This window comes from Mus musculus, chromosome 8 (assembly GCF_000001635.26).
Source record: "Mus musculus strain C57BL/6J chromosome 8, GRCm38.p6 C57BL/6J".
Taxonomy (NCBI): Eukaryota; Metazoa; Chordata; class Mammalia; order Rodentia; family Muridae; genus Mus; species Mus musculus.
The window spans coordinates 47968577-47991406 of NC_000074.6; the positions used below are offsets into that span (position 1 = coordinate 47968577).

Sequence of the window (22830 nt, forward strand, 5' to 3'; positions counted from 1 at the left end):
TGTGCTGCTCTGACGTGGGGCTGCATTCAGTGTCCCTAGGACTCGTTACTGTGGCCTTGGTCTCCAGTGAGGCTGCCTTTTGGGGTAGCTAGTGGGGCTGTTCAGAGTTTCGTGTCTTGGGAGGTCCCTAGGTCGGGCACATGCTGCCTAGCATGGCTAAGGCCCTGAGTTCAATCCCTGGAATGAATGAATGGAAAAAGGCACGTATTCATAAATGAGAAAGTGCTTTTAAAAATTCAGTACACTCACAAAATAAGGATATGAAAAGGCAAGTGTATATACAAATGGATCATACAATCTCTCAGGCCAAACAAGTCAGTGTAAAGTGACGCTACAGTCGTATGAAATGGGTTTCTTTTACAGCTAACTTGCATGTTCCCTTTGGGAAGAGAAATGGGTTCTAAGAGCAATGGAAGATTTCTTCTCACTGAATGCGTTAGTGAGGGTTTTACTGCTGTGACCAGGCACCATGACCAAGGCAACTCTTACAAGGACAACATTTAATTGGGGCTGCCTTACAGGTTCAGAGGTTCAGTGCATTATCATCAAGGCAGGAACATGGCAGCATCCAGGCAGGCATGGTGCTGGAGGAGCTGAGAGTTCTACATCTTCATCTGGAGGCTGCTAGCAGAATACTGACTTCCAGGCAGCTAGGATGAGGGTCTTAAAGCCCACACCCACAGTGACACAATTCCTCCAACAGGGCCACACCTCCTAATAGTGTCCAAATGGGCCAAGTATATACAAACCATCACAGTGAATACATCTATCTGTACAATTCTTGTTACTTTAGTAAACTCTCTGAGTCTGGGAAACTTCGTAGAGACGAGTGGTTTAGACACCTCAGTGTTCTGGGAGTTCACATTAGCATCAGCTGGGCTCTGACGAGGACCCCCAGGGACAGAATCACAATGGCAGGAGCCTGTGCAAGAGGAAGGGCCAGACAGGAAGCCACAGGAGGACAGGGCTCGAGCTCCAGTGTTGGTAGCCATCAGTCTGGCAAGAAGGACTAGGTCCCAAGAGAACAGCCTCATCCCCTTCAGATGCAGCAACCCTGACTGAGGACCTCTCGAGACCCCACTACCAATGCAGCCCCACTAGAGACCAAGGCCACAGTAAGGAACCTGGGGACGCTCAGAACCCAGTCCCACCTCACAGCATCGTAACTTTATTCGTCTGATTTGTGTCACCTCTATAGCTATCACCGGTCCAAAAATAACAAACTTAAAACTCAAAGAAAGAGAAGAGCGCGGCTGGAAAGGCCTGTCCTCACTAGAACAACGGAGGATCTTCCTTGCGAGTGGGTGGGAAAAGCAGTATTACGCTGTGCCATGGTAAGAAGAGGGCTTCAGTGTCAGGAGAGGCCGCAGAATAACTAAGCAGCAGATTTTATTTTAAATGACCACAACAGCAAATTAAATTAGGACTCTAACACTAGAGCAGTTGAACATACCCACCCCCAGATGCTGTTGTAAGAGTTAAGTGAGATGAGGCAGGGAAGATGGCTGTCACTACGGTGCGTGCAACACGAGCATGAAGACTTGAGTTCGCATCCCAGGACCCACATACAAATCGGCTGCAGGAAATGCAGTAAATCGCCTGTGGGTCCAGCACTGCGGAGCCAGGAGGACCTGAGGGGCTTGCTGGCCAGGAGGCCCCACCCCATCACTGAGCTCCTGGTTCAGTGAGGGACCCTGCCTCCAAGGCTAAGCCCGAGAGCAAATGAGGGGGAAGACCTTGAAGACAACCCGTGCAACACGCACACACAGACTAAGCAGACATATTAACTAAAAAGACGTGGAGAGCCTTAAGAGGTAGATGCATGGCTCATAGCAAACAGTGCAGAAAGTTAGGATAAAGTACTGGCATCTCTGTCAATTGTAAGTTGCTGGAAATGTTGGATGATGCACGCTACTCTCATAACGTTCACTAACATAATCACCTCTTAAGTGACAGCATTAGAAACAGGTCACAGAGGTTACAACTTACCAACACACACAGAAAAAACACACAGAAAAAAAACACACACACTGCCCTCAGCATCCCCAACAAACCTGTTTTCCCATCACAGGGATAAGGCTAGTCAGAGAGCTTGTTAGTGCATGAAGCCAGACATACTGACCAATGGGGCAGAAAACTCAAGTGCCCAGAATAGAAAGCAAATGATTGACTTGGTCCATGGCCCCATGGCCGCACGACAGAATGCACTGCTTAGAGGTGGGCAGGACTCTAGGAGGAGCAGGTTCTCAAAAATGTCTCCCTGAGATAGTTTGCCCCTGAAATGTCCTCCACAAGCTTGTGTCTGAACAGTCACAGCTGGGGTGACGTGTGAGGCTTCTCTGCGGTACAAGCTACTGAGGTAGATCTTTCGGGTTAGAGACCAGCTCTGGTCCCCTCTGGCTCACTCTGCTTCCTAACTGGGAGCGGTGTGAGAACACACACACACACACACACACACACACACACACACACACACAGAGCCATGAACTCTGCCATGCTTTCCCCATCACAATGAGCTATAACCTTGCAAACTATAGGCCAAAATAAATCCTTCCTTCTTTAGGCTACTCCCATAAACTTCCTTTAAAAGACCCTGAGGACTCACAGTGGGAAGACAGGCAGTCCGGAAATGAATGGACAGGCTCTGTCTCAGTTAAACTTTACTTATGGACACTAAAATGTGAACTCTTCAGAACTGTCATGTCACTGGGGAAAGAAGGAGCAAAGTGTTTTCAGTTTAGATGATCTTGAACGACACACTACTTTTTAACTTGGACTAATGTTTAACTAAATCAGGTAACCAAGTGGTGCTATTTTAACCCAGCAAAACTAAAAGACATGGGTATTAAAATTAAAAGACATGGGTATCTCTCCACACACAGTCTTCACCCACAGACAACTTTGTATAACTTTCTATAACTGGGGCAACAATCACCACAAGGGATTCACCCACCAACAACTGCATCATATTCTCCTACACCGTGGAACTGTGGGCAGCTCAAGGCACGGCTTGCTCGCCGCATGTGGCCCAGGCTCAATGTCCAATGCTGTGAAAAACGAATGTTAGTGTATTTTATATATTCAAGTCTACTTTACACCAGAACACATCAAGACAATTCCTATGCAGATAAAGGCATGGTAAAGTTAAATAATATTAAATATGTTTGCACTCAGTTACACACTGAGTGTGAACATTTTATTCTTGTCAAGGCAGAGTTCTATTAATTTATGACTTTTTAGACAATACAGTTATGTACAGAATCATTTCACGGGGCCTCCAGAACTATTACACAAACTTCAACTTCCCCCAATTGGCATTCTGTTTCCTCCCAGAAGAGCCATTAATAAAAATTCCTTGTTCAAAATGACTAGTTTACAGATGTCAGAGTGGATGGCTTTATGCATTACTTTTAACTTAAATGAAACCAATGTCCAGGAGAGCTTTGTATCTCAGAAGTAAATATCTTTTTTTAGTTATCAATTCATAATAAGCCATTCTGTATGCCATCATTTCTTGAACACAAGTACTGGACATTTTTTTTCAGTAAAATGTACAAATAAACACCCTTCCAGGTAGCTGAGCCTAGAACTCTTAAGATAACCAATTTTCCAACTGATTCCTCATTGTCCTAAAGCCGGGAAAGGAAAACCAATTTCCTGGGTTTTTTAATCTCCAAATGACTGGTTAACTTGCAGTGATTCTGTCGTGGAGCAGCAAACTCCCTTCTACACAGCATAGACGCTGCTTCTCCACAGCTGCAGGGCCATTTCTGGCACTGGGGTGAAATCAGGTTTCCATTTCCATGGTGGTCTTCTTCCTTAAAAATACACCAACCAGCAGCGTCAATGGATGAACTGCTTAACTGTCAATGAAGCTTATTAGAACTGATACCCAAGATTATCCTTGTATGTGTGTGTGTGTGTGTGTGTGTGTATATATATATATATACATATATATATATAATCTTATTAAGATATGCAAAATGTAATTTAAGTAGTTGACATGTAAAAATGACTGTTTTATATTGCCATTTGGAATACACACGGGCAGAGCTGACATCCACAGAGCAGCAGGTGTGAGAGAGGACACTGAGCTGGTCCTCAGAGTCCCTCACAAGCTATGCCTGACAATCTGCTAGGGTTTGCTCTCAACAGTTAGGGCAGAGGAGAGGCACAGAAGAGGACACGGGCTCCTCTCCCATGTGCACTCTTGTCCTAGAAGGGAGAAATGATTAGTCCCTGTGAATCCCTACATCAGAGCATCCCCGCTCTATGCCTTCCTTTGTCCAGCCCACTTCCACACCTAGCCCACTTCCTCGTGGCTTCTGGAGAGAGAACTCACGACTACCTCTCGGTGTTCAAAGGCTCTAGACCAGCGGTTTTTAACCTGTGGGTTGTTACATATCAGATATCCTACATATAAGATACTTAAAATGTGATTCATAACAGTAGCAACATTACAGTTGTGGAACTGTATCAAAGAGTTGCAGCATTAGGAAGGTTGAGAACTACTATTCTAGACTTTTATTCAAATGGGCCAATCTTTGTTCTTCACTAATGCCACTAATTTAGATAAGTAAACAGTTAATTTAAAAAGCAAAAAGAAGGCTGGTGAGATGGCTCAGTGGGTAAGAGCACCCGACTGCTCTTCCGAAGGTCCGAAGTTCAAATCCCAGCAACCACATGGTGGCTCACAACCATCCGTAACGAGATCTGACGCCCTCTTCTGGAGTGTCTGAAGACAGCTACAGTGTACTTACATATAATAAATAAATTAAAAAAAAAAAAAGCACAAAGAGCCGGGCATGGTGGCATGCTCACACCTTTAATCCCAGCACTCGGGAAGCAGAGGCAGGTGGATTTCTGAGTTCGAGGCCAGCCTGGTCTACAGAGTGAGTTCCAGGACAGCCAGGGCTATACAGAGAAACCCTGTCTCGAAAAACAAACAAACAAACAAACAAACAAGCACAAAGAAGGACTGGAGAGATGGCTCAGAGGTTAAGAGCACTGACTGTTCTTTTGGAGGTCATGATTTCAAATCCCAGCAACCACATGGTGGCTCACAACCACCCATAATGAGAAACAAATAAAAAAACCTTTGGGCTGGAGCAAGCAGGCCTGGAGCAAGAGGGAGAAGGGAAGGGGAAAAAAATTATAAAAATACAAGTAAGGGCTAGAGAGATTGCTCAGAAATTAAGAGCACTGACTGCCCTTCCAGAGGTCCTGAGTTCAGTTCCCAGCAACCACATGGTGACTCACAACCACTTGTAACAGGATCCGATGCCCTCTTCTGGTGGGTTTGAAGACAGTGACAATGTACACACATAAATGAGAGAAATCTTTAAAACACATACACAAAACACACACAAATAAAATAAAGTTGTTGTTTTTTTAAAAAGGCACAAAGAAATGTAGTTAATAAATAAACCATACAAGAGAACCACCCAACTCCTGAGTAGTTGTCTGGAGTCGGACAATTTAGAGCAGCAGTAGAGACAGTGAAAGCCGCAATGTGGGAAAGAGAGAAGAAGACAGTTTGCCTGGGAAAGGAAAAAAACTAATAAGTAGGAAAATTCCAGGTAAGTCCTGGCCTGTCCAGCAAACCACTGAGCAGCAGTTTTTAGACACAACAACAAAGCCAGACAGACAAGCAGCTAAAGACTCACTTCTTGGCTACCCCGCCAGAGCCCAGCAAGGTCTTGCCTCATTTGAATAGCATTTAAGGAATGTTCTGTCAATCTGTCTCGTGATTATTCACATCTACTGCATTCTGACTCGCCACAATTATGGTCACACTGCTTAGCAGTTTGTTATAGGTGCAACACTCAACACTTCACGAGTCTTCTAAAATCTGTTAACATCCTCGTATTTGTCCACAACTCCTATTGAAAGGGAAGGTTAGCTTTTCCAACTGTTGCTCATAGCAACACCGGAACAAAAGATTTTTGCATGCATAATCTAAGCGCTTAATTAGAGTTCACAAACTAGGTTTTCTGAGGAAGTAAACAGTGGAAGTGTTAGGACTACTCGGTATGTTGCTCTATTACCACAAATACCAAAAGAAGTACTGAGATATGGCTCAGATTAACTGACATCACCCGCCCGCCCAACCCAAGACTTAGGGCTAGTTACGGAAGTCAAGGTTGAAAGGAATTCCAATCATGGTCTGTAGTTCAGGAATCTGTAGTAGAACCCAGGCTCGCTCACACAGCAGAGCAGAGCAGGTTTGAAACTGATTTAAAGGAGAACCTGGAAGCAGCTCTCCCTTATCGGAAAGGATCTGCTCCTTCAAGCACCGCTGGCTGGACCTCTAACGAGGGCGGGGCCTGGAGGGCGAACGCAGGAGAGGACGGAGGTTACGGAGCAGAGGTGGGAGGAGCTACAGCCCAAGGGCAAAGGGGTTTTAGAGCCAGATGACAGGGATAAAGAGGATTTACAGCATGTCAGATCTCAGCCTCAGAAAGAAGGTAGAACACTGGTATAAGGCACAAGTGACAGAATCAAATTAGCTGTGTGTGTGCAACTACCGCCAGGCTGTCCTGAGCAGGGGCATAAATAAGTAATGCCGTGCACGATCTGACTAACCGGTACCTACCCGCTCGACCTGGAGGATTAGAGAACACACTGAGAAAGCAGTTCAGTCAGAGGTGGCAAACACTGAACACCACAGAAGTACAACAACTAAGGTCCTACAAGGTAATAGGCAGCCAAGGTTGAGCGAAGTGTCAAAGTGAAGCCCCAGACAAGAGGGCAAAGGATGACCAGGGAGCACTTGTAGATGGCATGTGGCTAAAGCAAAGCCTTGAAGTCAAACTCACAAGCCTCAGATCCATCACTCCACCCCAAAGCGTCACCTTGTAAGCCTCCAGTGTATTAACTCAGCTCTTTCTTATAATACCAAAATATTCGAAACTGGCTAACTTTATTAAGAAAGGTCTTGCCCGGTGTGGTGGCGCACGCCTTTAATCCCAGCACTTGGGAGGCAGAGGCAGGCAGATTTCAGAGTTCGAGGCCGCCTGGTCTACAAAGTGAGTTCCAGGACAGCCAGGGTTATACAGAGAAACCCTGTCTCTAAAAACAAAAACAACCAAAAAAACAAACAAAAAAAGAAGGTCTTGAAGCTCAAGGTCACGTGATGCCCCTTCTGCTCAGCTTTGGTGAAGACCCCGTGGGAGATGGCATCCCAGTGCAGGAAGCCACCCAGGCAGGAGAGTGGTCAAGCTAGTTCTCTTAGAACTTTAATTCCCTGGCAGACAAGCCCCCCCCCACCTCCCACCCCCACCCCCCGCCCCCGCAAGACACCTCCTGAGACTGTGGAGGACAAATCCAAACTTCCTTCAAGCCACAGCAGAGGGTGATAACCGAGCTATCAAAGGCTTCATTTGTCTGATGAAATGCTTGTGCATGGGTGGGCACTAAAATGTAACAGTAAACAAGACACGGTGCCTGCCCTTATAGACCTTGAGATAACTCGTGAAGGGCTCAATACATGGCGTTTATTAACATCCACCATCATCTTTAGCACAGCAGTGTTCAGTAAGTATAAGATGTATGTTCCTAGCGAAAAAAATTTAAGGCATCTTGGCTAGAACAGTTTCAAAATACACGAACACATTGGCACATGGCTCAGGCCCAACAGCCTTCAATGCTATGCATCTCCAGTTCTGAGCCATCTCCTAAACTTCAGAACCTATGTCCAGGGGTACACTAGATGTCATTTTTGATTACCCCAGGTCTACACATCTGAAAAAATTATGGATTTCCAGTGCAATCGGGTACCAGCTAAGCATCCTCCTCCAGGTCTCTCCCATCAGAAAGTCACAAAAGGGGGCTGGTGAGATGGCTCAGTAGGTAAGAGCACCCGACTGCTCTTCCGAAGGTCCGAAGTTCAAATCCCAGCAACCACATGGTGGCTCACAACCACCCGTAATGAGATCTGATGCCCTCTTCTGGTGCGTCTGAAGACAGCTACAGTGTACTTACATATAATAAATAAATAAATAAATAAATCTTTAAAAAAAAAAAGTCACAAAAGCCCGTCTCTCCTCCTCGGGCTTCCAGCACCTAAACTGGTAGCACGTTCTTTTTCTTTTCTTTTTTAAACCTAAAACCAGAGAAATCCATTCACTGTTTCCCATTGTGAAAACCATCATTTTAATCCAAGCTCCAACAGTTTCTCACCAACAGTATCCCTTTCCCTCCTTTAACCATTTGTTTCACCTGTGCACGCGCACAAGAATGCACACAGTGATGCACTTGTGCAGGTTGGAGGGCAGCTTTCAGGAGTTGGTTCCCATCTTCCACTTCCGGCCAGTGATGTACCTCTTGCTTGTGCTCTGGTCTCTGGCTCCCACATCACAGTAGGAGGCAGGATTACAAATGAGGTTACATGGCTGCTGGGTCATTAGGCTTGTGCCTTTACCTCCTGAGCCATTCTTATGAATAGAACACAGAGCATTAAAAGTGCGATGTTCCACAAGGCAGAAAAGGCCAGACCTCTCCTCTCCAGTCTCTGTCCCACAGTCCCACGAAGCCTTTCCATCAGTCTGAGAGAAGGCAGCCCAACAGAGCCTTCTGCACTGAAGGCAAAGTTCTTTATATGCACATAGGGCTACTGCACACTTAAAACATGGCTAGTGAGACTCCACCACCAAATATTTGCCTTGACCTAGTTCATACGGAAAAGGCCACACACTCCTAGAAGCTATCATGTCCTGGTCTGGGACTTCCTCGTGGCCCTTTCTTAGGCCTGTGCCCACAAGATCTTCAAGTGGATGAAAGATCTTAATTAAATGTAGATCCTTAAAAAGGAAGGGCCTCCCAACTCAAAGCAGCTTCTAATGTCGCCTCCATCTTTGCCAAGGCTATCGTAACTTCCTTACCCTCCCCAATTAGAACATAAAAATCTATGAAAGACCTTACTTATTTTATTCAGCACTGTTTCCTCATGATATTCATAATGGCTTCAATGCATGTTTGACGAATGACTATGGGGTCATGTCAGGCAAACTAAACCAGGGGCAAACGCCTGCATCTTAGAAAGATCTTGGAAAGGGTCCTTGGAACGCTTCTATGTTGTTTTTATGAATACTGAGCTCTGCAGAGCCGTGCCCCGTGGGGACAGGAGATCGAAAGAGGAGCCAAGGGGACATACACATCAGAAACAGGACTCCATCTCAATGGACACAGATACATTCTGAGACATCACTGGTGATGCAGACTGGCACGTGGCAGCTGCTCCTCACTTATGAGACGTGAGGATGGCTCGGCAGGTAAGAGCACTGACTGCTCTTCTGAAGGTCCTGAGTTCAATTCCTAGCAACCACATGGTGGCTCACAACCATCCGTAATGAGATCTGATGCCCTCTTCTGGTGAGTCTGAAGACAGCTACAGTATACTTACATATAATAAATAAACCTTTTAAAAATTAAAATAACATAAAATGAGAGGTGAGGAGCCCGTCACATCTCCACATTTCCTACTGCCATGCCGGAGTCGAGCACGGGGCTGAGTCACACCCACATCGGTTCTGGGTACCTACGCCGAACCAAGGACATGAACATTCTTCCAGTCAGAAACCTGCTCACACTTCTACTGTCCTAAGTGTCCCGCCTCACGCCACTCAGCAGAAATGACGGGCAGCAAAGAGAAGATAAATACAACATCTGTTTCAACCAAATTCAAATACCTGGATAGTCAGCAAATAGAAAAGAAAACGATGCGGTGTGGGACAAAATTCCTGGCCAGCTCAAAGCTCTCCTTAGCCAGTGCAGCCTGATGACCACCGGCCCCGTGGACACCACAGCCTCCACACAGCCACTCTCTTCAGTTTCAAGGGAGAAAGAGAAACAAAAACCAAACCTGACCTCTAATCTCTACTGACCACCACATGCAAAGGAAACGGAGAGGTCAAAGCTTTACACTAAATGAAACTGTGTCCTTCAAATCTGCAGTAAACGTTGCCTCCATGCTTTAAACTTTATCGAGGACCACTGCCACTTAATAGACGGCTTCTGATAGGAAGGAGAAACACCAGTACAGAGCCTAACACACCCCATGGTCTGTTAGGTAGCAGAGCTTCTGGCGGGAATTTACAGCATAAACTCTGTAGCTCAGCATTTACTACCGATCACACTCAGAACCGTCAGCACCAGGACACTGTCGCAATCATAGAAGACTGTATTGAGAAGGCTCCTCCTGAGCTACGGGGTGAAGAGCCAGTGCCCAACGCCCAACTGTGCTAACCTATAACTTCACAGGCAGTTCTAAACATTCTCACTTGGTTTTGTTGTTGTTGTTGTTTTGTGTGTGTGTGTTCTTAAATGTGTAGGAGAGCTTTGCCTGCAGTCTGTGCACGCATGCATGCAGTACCCTCAGCGGCCAGAAGAGGGCATCAGATTCCCCAGGACGAGAGTTACAATTAGGAGCTGCCATGCGGGTGTTAGGACTTGAACCCAGGTCCTTCTGAAAGATTAGCCAGTGATTTACCCAGAGCCATCTCTTCAAAGTCTCACTATTACACTTTAGAACTATGAATCATTTATTAAAAGCAGGGCTAGCAATACACACACACACACACACACACACACACAAAACAAATCATTCAAAGAACAAAAATAAACATGGTATATCTGGGAAACAGGCCCCCTGACTCTTAACAAGTTCCATCCTTCTGTATAGCAAGGTTATTATTACGTGGGATTACTTTCTGTTTGAGCAGCAGCTTGTGGCCTTATAGATAATACCAATTTGCCATGGGAAAGTTCTAACTGCTTCTAGAGCAAAGAGAACTGGCTCAGTCACTGAATCACCTGCCTCGAAAGCAAGAAAGAGCTCCTGAGTTCAGTGCCAGAACCCGTGTGTCTCAGTGTCACTACTGCTGGGATCAAACACCACGACCAACGCTACACGGGAAGGAAAGGGCTTATTCAGCTTCTGCTTCCACACCGCTGTTCATCACTGAAGGCAGCCAGGACAGGAACTCACACAGGCAGGAACCTGGAGGCAGGAGCTGATGCAGAGGCCGTGGAGGGGGCTCTGCTTACTGGCTTGCTCCACATGGCTTGCTCAGCTTGCTTTCTTATAGAACCCAGGACGGTGAGCCCAGGGGTGGCCTCACCCACAAAGGGCTGGGTCCTCCCCCTCAATCACTTAGAGAATGCCCTAAGGGCTTGCCTGCAGGCTTAGATTTTTTTTTTTTCAAAACCTACTTTATTTAGGGTTCTAACCCATGACCAGAGGTGGGGGAAAGGGTGTTGTGGGCCTGTTTAGAAGTAGTTGCTTGAGGGTAATTCCACTCTTCATTGTCAGGATACCAGCAGTCCAGTTCCACAGCCAGCAGAATCGATGGAATACCAGTAGAAGTTCTTTGGTGTGCTTTTCTCCACGAAGTGAAGACCAACAAGGACCAGTGGAAATATTGCCCGGCATGGCAATGCAAGAGCGCCCTCTCACTGTTTGTGGGGCCCCATTTATATTCTTTCTAAACATCACACCCCCCTCTCAAGGGTCAGCTTTCAGGAAAATGTCACATGCCCTCTCACAAGACAGCTTCCAGAAAAACATCACGTGACACAACTGTGTTGTTAAAGAGACCAGAAATTTCTACTTCACGCGTCTGAGGGAGACATTTTCTTACTGGAGGTTCCCGTCTCTCTGGTGACTTTAGTTCATGTCAAGCTGACAGTACACACTTGTAACCTCAATCCGGGGAGGCAGTCAGAAGGGTCCCTGGAGCTCAAAGGCCAGCCAACCTAGGGTAACTGGGGAGCTTCAGGACAACTGAAAAGAGGGCACAGCCAAAGCTGCTCTTCAGCATCGTCACCCATGCACACCAGTGTTCATGCAGGTACACACACACACTCATGTATCCCTCACACACACATACTTTAAAAACTAGCATTTCCATATACTAAGACATAATGCTATATTTGTACCTCCTACACTGAACTGCTATGGTGCCTTTGGAATTTGCTATTTTGTTGGATGGCTTTTCTATATCCTTATGTTCGATTCTTTTTTCAGTCTTCCTGAGGCCAGGTGAGGCTGTGCACACCTACACTCCCAGCACAAGGGAAGTGAAGCCACAGAACGAAGAGTTAAAGCAGCCTGGAACTACAGAGAGAGGGTCTGTCTCACCAATTAAAGTCAGTGAGTAGAGGAGACCCAAGCCTCGTGCTGCAAGTCCACCCACGGTGTTAGAAGAGAACGACTCACAAGGGCTGACCTCTGACCTCCATGTCAGGGCCACGGTACTTGAGACTGTGTGTGTGTGTGTGTGTGTGTGTGAGCCATTTCTCTTAGCTCTAGAAGCAGTTAGAACTTTTCTATGGCAAATTTAAATGTTAAATTTTTGAGATTAATAGAAAGGGCTTGGGAGATGGCTCGGCAGGTAATAAGCTCTTGCCGTGCAGATGTGAGGACCAGAGGCTGGCTCCAGAACCCACAGGAGGGCAGGTGGACATGGAGGACCGCCCAGCATCCTAGACCTCAGGAAGCAGAAACGGTGTGGGGGCTAGTCTTGGTTGTCAACCGCTCACATAGTTAATCTGGAGCTAAAAGCCAAGGCAGGTAGCCTCACCAGTGAAGGCTTCATCGAATCACTTGAGATGGGAAGACCTACCCTAAACTCAGACCTCCTCAGTGGGAAGTTCCCTTGAGTCTGGGACACGCCTTCTGACGTGAGGAAGGAAGCACCTGCTCTTTGCCTGCCTGCCCTGGCTCTTCCTGGCACGGCCATTCCTTCATTGGCATTAGAGCCTACTTGTTCAGGACCCAGGAGTTAGCTGGCTAGCCAGACTACCTAGAAATGCTGAATTCTGGGTTCAGAGAGAGACCCTGCCTCAACATGTAAGGTGAAAAGCAAATAAATATTCAGCATCAACTTTAGTCCCTCACACATACACAAGTGCACTCACACAACTAAAAACACATATACAAATGCACACCATACCCACACACATCGTCTTCTTCATCTTCATGGTCGTCGTCGTCATCATCATCAACCCAGGACTGGGAAGTGAAAGCAGGAGAAACAAAGCTTCAAGGTCCTCCTCAACTACAGAGAAAGTCAGCTGCCAATCTAGGCTACAGACTGTCCCCAAAACAAATACGATGATGATGATGATGATGATGATGACGACGACGACGACGGTAAATCTGATAGAAGTCTAGTATTTGGTAAGCGTCGGTTAATTTATCTGTATACCATACAAACTGTCTCTACTTCAGGCCTGTACTGCAAAACCAGGCTCCCAGGATAGCCCACGGTTTCAAGGCAACCTATGATGAGGTGATTTACAGTATCAGCAAGCAGCAGTATCCATGAGCTCTACAAGGCAAACTTGGCTACCATGTTCCCAGACACCCCCAGAAGAAATGGATTATGGGACGGGCATGGTGGCACACGCCTTTAATCCCAGCACTAGGGAGGCGGAGGCAGGTGAATTTCTGAGTTTGAGGCCAGCCTGGTCTACAGAGTGAGTTCCAGGACAAAAAAAAAGAAGTTATGGAAAACTTTAAGTGATGCGCTTCCTTTCACGACAGCCCTTCACACTCAGCTCTGGGCTGGGCTGGACTCATTTTCATGCTGTACAGCATCTAACAATCATGTGTATAATAAATGATCAAGGAAAAAGCCCAGTGGTCATAAATGGCTAATATTTATTTTAAATATTTATATAAAATATGTTTAAGGCTTGGGTTGGGCGTAGTGGTATGCATCTTGAATCCCAGCACTCTTGAGGCAAAAGGTAGTCCTTTCGAAGTGAGTTCAAGGCCACCCTGGGCTACATAGTGAGTCCTAAGCCAGCCAAGACTACAAAGTCAAACCCTATCTCAAAAAAATAAGTAATAATAATAATAAATGTAAGACTCCTATCATTCTCCTTTATGGAGCAGGCCTGGGCCTTTGGGAACTATTTTTGAGCCACAGTACATTCTCGGCTCCTGCTTATTCTCAATAACGCTGAGAGGCTGCAACGCTGCAAGGCTGGCTGAGGCTGTACAGAAAGAAGCCTACAGGGTAGGACTCAGCTCTGGGCCATAGCTTGCTTACCACTACTTTTCACATAAACTATGAAAATAAATAAATAAATAAATAAGCAGACAGACAGACAGACAGCCGCTTAAAGAAATTATAATAATACTTCAGCAAACTATTCCCAAAGGTGTCTCTGGTTCACAGGGAGACACAGAGTTGACACAGAATGGCAGCAGGCCCCCACACGCTGCTCCTCCTAGAAGCTCAGCGCACTTCCTGAAGCCAGTGCACCTCTGCGCATTGGTGCCAAACGTACTCACATACCTCCCTGAGTACTCACGTACCTCCCTGCGTGCCTAAGGTGCCTATGTGTCTACTTTACATGGCCAAGACCTCACATTTCCTTAGTTTTTCCCTTTTCTGTGCTGAGATGCTGTGTCCCCTCAGGTCCCTCTGAGCAGTGACAGTTTCTCAAGAGGCCCGTCTTCTTACTTAAGGGGTGTCCTCGTGGCTGGGGCTGGGCTGTAACGGGGATGAAGTGGAACAGCTCGCAAGGCTTTTGAGGTGACCTCTGTCATCTGGGTGTGCTGTAACGTTTGCAGGTCTCTTGTAACATTTTAAATTATAACAAGGCAGGTTTAATTAATAAACGGCTCTGTAGAGTAAATAGCTCTTAACTCATTTAGAATAAACTCATAAATACACACGCCGTGGTTTGGTTCGTGATATGGTTCATACACATACTTCCCTAACGAGCACATCTGACATGAAGATAAAATTTCATGTGTACTTTGAATCTATATTCTACATTTAATTCCTCTCCAGCGTGTCTTCCGTGTGTCTGGAGTAGTATTCACTAGGCTGAACTAAAAGAATACGGAGGAAATATCAGGGCCAGTCTTCAAACTTCCTTTCACTAGTTAGCTGCGCCAACTAGATTATAAGCAGGCTGAGCCAGAGCCAACTCTTACTCACCTCGCTCTCCTACTGTCTGGGACACCAAGCTGGTTGATGCACTGGTTATATCTACAATATCAGAGATCAAATGATTCAGTCAGGGACGGCAGCACACACCTTTAATCCCAGCAGAGAGGTATGTAGATCTCTGTGACGTGGAAGGCAGCCCAGTCTACACAGCAAGTTTCAGGCTAGCCAGGGCTACACAGCGAGACCCTTTCTCAAATAAAAATAAATAAATAAGTAAAGCATTCTGTCAGATGAAGGAGGAAAAGAAAGAGAAACTCAAAACCAAGAAGAACTTGAAATGTCTCTGGTATAGTTGTTCCTAGTCAAGAAACAGTGTTTCTCACCCACCCACAGTCTCATATATTACCCACACAACAGCACACAATCACTCTTTCACACACACAGGTCTCATACACCACACACACACACACACACACACACACACACACGCACATGCACGTGCGCATAAATAATGTTTTGTTTTGTTTTTGTTTTCTAAGACAGGGTTTCTCTGTAGCCCTGGCTGTCCTGGAACTCTCTATAGACTGCCTACCTCTGCCTCCCGAGTGCTGGAATTAGAGGTATACACCATCACCACAATTCATTTTTTTAAAAGAACTTCTATGTTAAAATATTAAACACTGCAATATGAAAAACAACTTAGCCAGGCATTCGTGGTGCACGCCGTTAATTCCAGCACTTGGGAAGCAGAGACAAGTTGATTTCTTAGTTCGAGGCCAGCCTGGTAGACAGAGTGAGTTCCAGGACAGCCAGGGCTATACAGAGAAACCATCTCAGAAAGAGAGATAGAGATAGAGAGAGAGAGAGAGAGAGAGAGAGAGAGAGAGAGAGAGAGAGAACTTAACTGTATTTACATTAAAATGACAAATCTGATATTGTAGCCTGCTAAAATAAAAATAATAAAGCCAGACATGGTGGCGCACGCCTTTAATCCCAGCACTCAGGAGGCAGAGGCAGGCGGATTTCTGAGTTCGAGGCCAGCCTGGTCTACAAGGTGAGTTCCAGGACAGCCAGAGCTATACAGACAAACCCTGTCTCAAAAAAACCAAATAAATAAATAAATAATAAAGAAAAGGATTAAGTATAGAATTGTTGTGTAGGCCCTAAAAGAAATGAAGAGCCTGCTACAGCCAACAGGAGGAGGTGCCTTGGGAACATGGCTAAGTGGAAGAGGCCAGTGGCAGAGGGAGGAATGTTACTCTGTCTATACCAAACGTCCACAGGGAAAACCAGACACAGGATGTAGATCAATGACTTCCAAAGCGCCAGCCGGGTAGAATGGGAAGTGAGTCTGTAATAGGTGTGTGTGTGGGGGGGGGGGGGGGGGGGATTCTGAAGTCCAGGAATACTGTAGCAGTTACGCTTGCCTAACAGTGTTAATATACTTAAAAAAAAAAAAACAAGTCACTGAATTGTAAACTTTGACTAAAATTGTAAATTTTGCATGGTTTGTTTTATCCCAATAAAAACAACTAAGAAGAAAACAGTCAAGATGGTAAAAAACACTTTGCATTTACGGTTCCATCAGTTTTCAGTTTTTCCACCTACACCCTGTGCCTTTACATTGTTCTTTCTTGTCCCACATATTGAGGGATGTGGTAATTTTTTCTATTTCAAAAGCGGATAAAGAATTAAGTCCAAATCTAATGAAAGTCAGTCAACCAACCTCAATCATGTGTACAGTACCAGCACACAGATGTAAAGTCTTTGTGAGGTAACCCACACATCAGGGCAGTAGCTGTTTCCTGCCATGTCCCCAACTCCCACTGGAGCAAGATGAAGCTGGTCACACCCCTACACAGAGAATGCCTCCTTTTCTATAGGATTTCACCCAGAAAAGGAAGCAAGTGCCATTTACAGGGCTGAGCAGGGCCTGCAGGCAGCTTCCACACTTTGCAATGCACCAGGCTTCCTCTCATTAAATTTAAATACAGCTTGCTTGGGAGACCACATGTCACAATGGCTGACTGGAGCTGACAACTTAGCAATTTGCAGCTCAAAACAAATAGCCTGTTTATAAATAACAGTCTTTCTTGAAAAACCAACCATTGTCCTGAATCTTGTAGCAAAATTAAACTGCAGACTACAGACCCTTAAAGTCATAGAAGAAACCTTAGTCATTCAAGTGTACCAAGCAAGCAGCTATTAGTGCCCTGCCCGCTCCAGCGAGCACAGTGGTGCTCAGAACAACAATATTTCTAGGGTTATTCTTGGGAGACATCATAGTTAGGTTTAAGTTAAACACTTCCCCGAGTCATTAAAAACCAGACACAGGCTCCGACGCCACTCCCACTCAGCGGCTGCCCCGTGTCACCTGGCAGCAGATGGTGACCCTCTGGAAGGAACCACCCCCAGCAGCCATGACCGTGGTGGTATCATTCTGGAGATCAGAGCTGAGTGGCATGGCGGTGGGGTTCTTGTTTCTGTTTGTTTTGGTTCTGCTGTTCTAAGTAATTCACGTATTTATATTATTCTTCAAAATGTAGCAGCTTGCTTCTCTCATTATTTCTAGTTCAACTGGAAAATTGATTATCTCCGGTTGTTGGTAGCTCAGGGTATAATTTTTTTTTTTTTTGAAATCCCAATAAAACTAAAATAGGAGAGTAGCTCAACTTACGCTCTCTTGTTGAGTTTAGCCTTTGACTGACCTAACCAACACTCGGTTCGCATCCACCACACACAAAGGACCCATTAAGACAGTGATGCAATTTGGATTTTCAAAATTTACACATTAGCAGTGGGTTGGTCCATTTACTTTTCAAATTTGAAAGGAAAGAAGATTCGGGGTTCCCGAATCAGTTGCCAGCAACTGAGTGTGGAAAGACACGAGTCTGTCAAAGATGCGCTTACTGGGCGCTCCTTCCTCCTTCCTTCCTTCACCCACCACCATACAAGTCTCTTTTCAACTCCAAGCCGCAGGCTGCTCTGTATCCCACCCTAGTCATAAGCTGCAGAGGAGGGTCCATCAGTCTTAACCCAGAATTCCTTTATGTGGCAACCTGTAAGCTTCAGTGGACAAAAAAAGTGGCATCTCTGGCTAGCATCCAGCGCACAGATGAGAAGGATGCAGAAGAGCCTTGCCTGTTCACTTCGCCCTCTACTCCAAGCCCCAACCCTTCCTGCCCTTTCTCCTTTCTCCTGTGTTGAATCAAATATTTCCAAACCCCAGCACATTTGGCCACCGTAACACCGTAAACACCAAGTGGTGTGGTCAATGAGTCTTCACAGCGAGCAAGTAGGAGGGGAGGGCACCAGGCACACGGTCCAGAGCCACAGCTCTCAACCTACGGGTGAAGACCTCTTTGGGGGTCACACAATCCTTTCCCAGGGGCCACAAGGACCAGCAGCCACATGGCAGCTCTCAGTCATCTGCAACTCCAACCCCAGGGCAACCCAATGCCCTCCTCTGGCCTCTGAGGACTATACAGGCATGGAGCAGGCAGGCCCCATACACACATTTTTTTTTTTTTTTTTGTAAATTAAATGAAAATTTAAAAAAATTGTTACCAAAGCAAATAGTACTATTTGGGTCCTAATTTCAAGTTAAAAACATTGTATGAGGGAGTGGTACCACCCACATTTTAGAGTTGATTCAGAAACCCAGCTGAGCACTGTGATACACCCAGGCAAAGTCTGCACCATGTGACCTGACTCCAACAGCCTAACATGTCTGAAAACGCGGCTGATCCCCTGCTCTAATTAGTACCACTACTCCTTTAATGCAATTATGATAGCACCACAGAATCCTCCAGCCTCCTCCCATTCACTCAACATAACTCTCTGTCCAACCAGAAATACTAGCTGACTCCTGATGAACTATCAGAAGCAAAACACTCACTCTTCATGGAAGAAAGGGAACAACAGCGAATGGGTGAATCTTTCTGACCATTTTAACCAAGTGGCTTTAAAGATCCACCACCGCCACTGCCGCAGACCCAGAGCATCCTGGGGTCATTTTCCCTTATGCTTTCAGGATTTGCAATCTGATCACGCAGATTGCACCCATGCCCTACAGGCCTGGGGAAATCTCTCTTTCCATATGTTGGCTGTGTAGCAAAATTAACAGGAGTTAGTAGTTACTCCAAATACCTTCTCCAATCAGTTCTAACGCTGTGTAGGAAGACTTACTGTCGCTTAGCTGCACTGAGAGAAAACATAATTTAAACTGACATATCACAGTGGCTGACGTCACAGGATAGCTTCTAAAGTTCTCATACAGAAGCTCAGAAATCTTTCTAATAATTCATACGTTTATCAAGTACTGAAAGGCCTACAAGGAAAATTCGAAGAAGAAGAAGAATTCATCTTAGTCAAAACTGTTGGTCCCCAACACAGGACTTGGTAAACCAGCATTCATAGTACCTGCCAGTCCATTCCAGTTTGAAACAAACGGCACATCTGGCTTGTATAAAAAGGCAGTGATACAGATAAGCCAAGTCCTGTAACTTCTGTTTGCCTCACCCAGCCTTTGCATAGTCTTATAACCCTCTCTGGTAGACAAACGGGATGACATATCGAAGCCCATGAGCAGAGGCAGGAGAGGCTGTAAAATGCTTAGAAAGCGTAAGCTTTTACACCGCCGTGAACCTGAGACTCCAAGTATCCGCAGAACTGCAGCACAACTGTAAAAGTCAAATATTTATACAGGTGCCCTACAAACCACTGTTCCTTGCACACCGTCCACACCGACGTTTACTATCCGTTAAGTAGTTTCAAAGTGCAACCGTATAAGTAACAGGCTTGGAGCATGATGAAGTTTATGACAGCCAATCTGCCTGGGGAGACTATGGAGGTGTGACTCCTGTCAGAACCTTCATCCAGCCAGCAATGGCCCGCCCGGGCGGTGTGCGGAGGTGGGGCCCGGGCACAGGTGCCTTTCCTCATCTCGAGGGAAACCTAAACCCTATCTTCATGGATAATTTAACAAGGATTGCTCCATAAATTTATGTCGTTCAGGACTTTCTTATAACTGCTTTTTAATAGCTTTCAACTACAATAGTTGTAGGAAATGAGTGATTGGGAATATCAAATAGAAGAGTGTGTTTCAAGCTGGGGGGGGGGGACTTAGCAGGAAAAGCTCCAGAAAAGACTACAGCCCCTCAGATCACATTGCATAAAAAGCCTATAGAACTTTCTAGAAATGCTAAAACTGCAAATGGCAGGGGCATCCCTGAAGAGATGCTACTTGAATTTACACAGAGGCCCTAATCCCTACTCCTCATCCGGTGTGGTGGCTGGCACCTGTAATTCCTGCACGGAGGAGAGGCTGAGGCAGGGGGATTGCTGTGAGTTTGGGAGCAGCCAGTGTTACATAATGAGTTCCAAGCCAGCTAGCCTGAGCTACAATACAGTATGAGGCAGTCTAGAAAAATATAAAAAAACAAAAATACCTCCTTAATGGACAGATTTCAAATTTTACAAAAAAAAAAAAAAATGCACCCTACATTCCTTTTTTTTTTTTTTTTTTTCTTTTTGAGACAGGATTTCGAATAACCCAAACTAGCCTTGAACTCCTGATTCTCCTTCCACCTCACAAGTGCTGAGTTTGGACAGATGTGTGAGACCGTCCACACCCTCTAACAACTTTAATTCTAAGTGTTCCTTCTAAAAGCAAAGAGAGAGTTGAGTGAGAAACAGAAAGAACATTGGTGAGCAGTCCACCAATGTTCAGCTCCTGAACTTCTTAGATCTCTTGTTTGCTTCATTCAGCTCTCCAGGTAAGAACAAAATGCTTATATCGCTGTGCAAAAACTAGGCTAAGCTTCAAGTCTGGGCTACCCACAGCTGTGGTCAAGGTTCCCTTCCAGTCTCCGTGCCACTTCACAAGGAAAATCTGACCAGGTTTCCAGGTGAGGAACCACGGTTAGAAGCAAAACTCCAAAACAGTGGTTTGTTTTTTTAATCTTAGGGGCAAAGCTACGAAGGTCGAGCCAGGAGTGGGACCCTCTCTCCACGTTCAGACCCTAGGACATGGTTCGGGGTGCGCCCTAGGAAAAGCTTGCAGTCAGTGCCCAGGAGCTAGGTATGTAAGGCAGGAGAGATGCCACAGGTGGCCCAGATGACTAGTAATTCACCATCACTTAGGCCTCCGGGAGGCCCCGAGCTCAGCGTGCCTCAGAGGTCGAAAGGTGCCCTCTCCCTCCATCTGACCAACTTTAAACAGCACACAGGAGGTCTAGAGAGGGGTCAAGTACCCACACACACACACCCTGAGCCGGCTAACTGGACTCAGGGTGCCAACCCAGGGCACCAATCCGGCCCTTCCCTTGGGACAGGGAGTGTCTACAAGTCCCCGAGGGGTGTGGGGAAGGCAGTGGGCAATGGGGCCCAAGAAGGGGCGCCTGGCGGGCAGATACAGCCGCGCCTAGGCCGACCGTCCCGCGCCTACCCCGGAGCCCCTCGGGGGGTGCAGGGCCGGCGACGCCCCACGCCCCCGGCGCCCTCCAGGTCTCCCAGACAACAGCCACCGCAGCACTTCCCGAGGCGGGTCCCCGCACCCGGCCGGGGCCCGGCCACCCACCTGTCCCGGGGGTCGATCCAGCTGGTCCTCCTGGTGTTGTGGTCGATGTAGAAAACCTTGCCGTCGTAGTCCCTGGCCTCCTCCCAGCCCCGGGGTAGCGGCAGCTGCCCGCTCCCGGCCCTCCTAGGCATGGTCGGCGGCCTCGCCGGCGAGCGGCGCCTCCATAGGGACCGGGCGCGGGGCGCGGCGGGAACGCGGGTGCCGGCGAGGGGCGTGCGGGGCGAGGGGCACGGCGAGCTACGCGCGGGGAAGCCTCGGGGATCCCTGCTCTCAGCCCTGCCGGAGATCAGTCCACCATGTCTGCGTCGGAACAGACGAGCGAGCCCTCCTCCTCCTCCTTGCCGCCGCTGCCTCCGCCTCTTCCTCCTCCTCCCCGTCCCCCTGTGGCCGCCGAGGGTCGCGGCGCCCAGGCTGCCCCGGCCGACGCCGTCTGGGCTCGGATCCGGGAAGCTCCGCGGAGCAACGGCCCGGCGGCGACTGGCCTGCTCATTTGCATGCGATTAGCATGCGCTCCGCCCCCGGCCCGCCCCGCGCCCGCCTCATCTGCATGCACATTCCTCGCCGCCACATTCCTGAGCTTAACCCTGCAGCTGCCGGGGCGGCCGCGGCGGGACGCGGGGCTGAGCCCGGGCGGGGGAGGGGAGCGACGAGGCCAGGTGGGAGGCGGTAGGGCGGAGGAATGCACAGCTCGCTCCCTCCTCTGCAGCCCGAGATGTCCCCTCTCCGCCAGACCCTTTGGGGATTTAGAGGGCTTTCTGGATGGAAAAAGAAGCCAAAGAAAAAAAAGTCTGCAACCTTCTCAACCTCTTTCCGTCTTCTAGGGAAACCACAAGACTTTCGAGAGGAAAGGGTGGGGAATGCTGTCCTGGGAAGAAGTCCCAACAAACAGTAAGGGCACAGAACGCCCCCACCCCCCCCACCCCCCCCCCCCCACGCCGCGCCCCGTGCCTTGGCTGTTCCCGGCGGTGGGGAAGTGTGCAAAAAGCGCTGGGAGTGTGTCCGGGGCGTGTCCGGGGCCGCGGCGCCCCCGAGCCTTCTGCTCAGTCTGGCCCTCGGTGACCTCACCAGGGCCTCGCGGGCCTAAGGGAGCAAAGTAAAGGCGGGTCCCTATCCATGAGAGCTGCGACATGTCCGCCCCAGTGGCCCACGGGGCAACTCCGGCCTGATCCTTAGAAGCGACAGGGCCACCCCGCCACTGTCGCCGCCAGTCAGCCCCGCGCGGGCCCTAGGGGTCCGAATCACCGGTGCTGCCCCGCCGGGTCAGGGGGCTGCACTGGCGGGGTCAGGGCCCTGTGCATCTGGCGTCCCCTTCTGGGTTTAAATCCAAGGGACATGGCTGCG

General features: G+C 47.5%; 1 protein-coding gene and 1 long non-coding RNA gene across 2 annotated transcripts in view; both read right to left on the minus strand.

The window, feature by feature from the left end:
* Positions 1–21968, minus strand: part of Wwc2 (WW, C2 and coiled-coil domain containing 2) — a 164463-nt gene extending 142495 nt beyond the window's left edge. The window contains exon 1 of the mRNA NM_133791.5: positions 21490–21968. Within this exon, the coding sequence (NP_598552.2) occupies positions 21490–21620 (131 nt within the window). The 5' untranslated portion in view covers positions 21621–21968. The remainder of the gene's footprint in view (positions 1–21489) is intronic.
* Positions 212–7005, minus strand: Gm31984. Its single transcript, XR_378953.3, has 2 exons — positions 6133–7005; positions 212–3818 (listed from the first exon to the last, which is right to left on the minus strand). It is a non-coding gene; the product is annotated as a predicted gene, 31984 (long non-coding RNA).
* Positions 21969–22830: the final 862 nt, after the last annotated feature.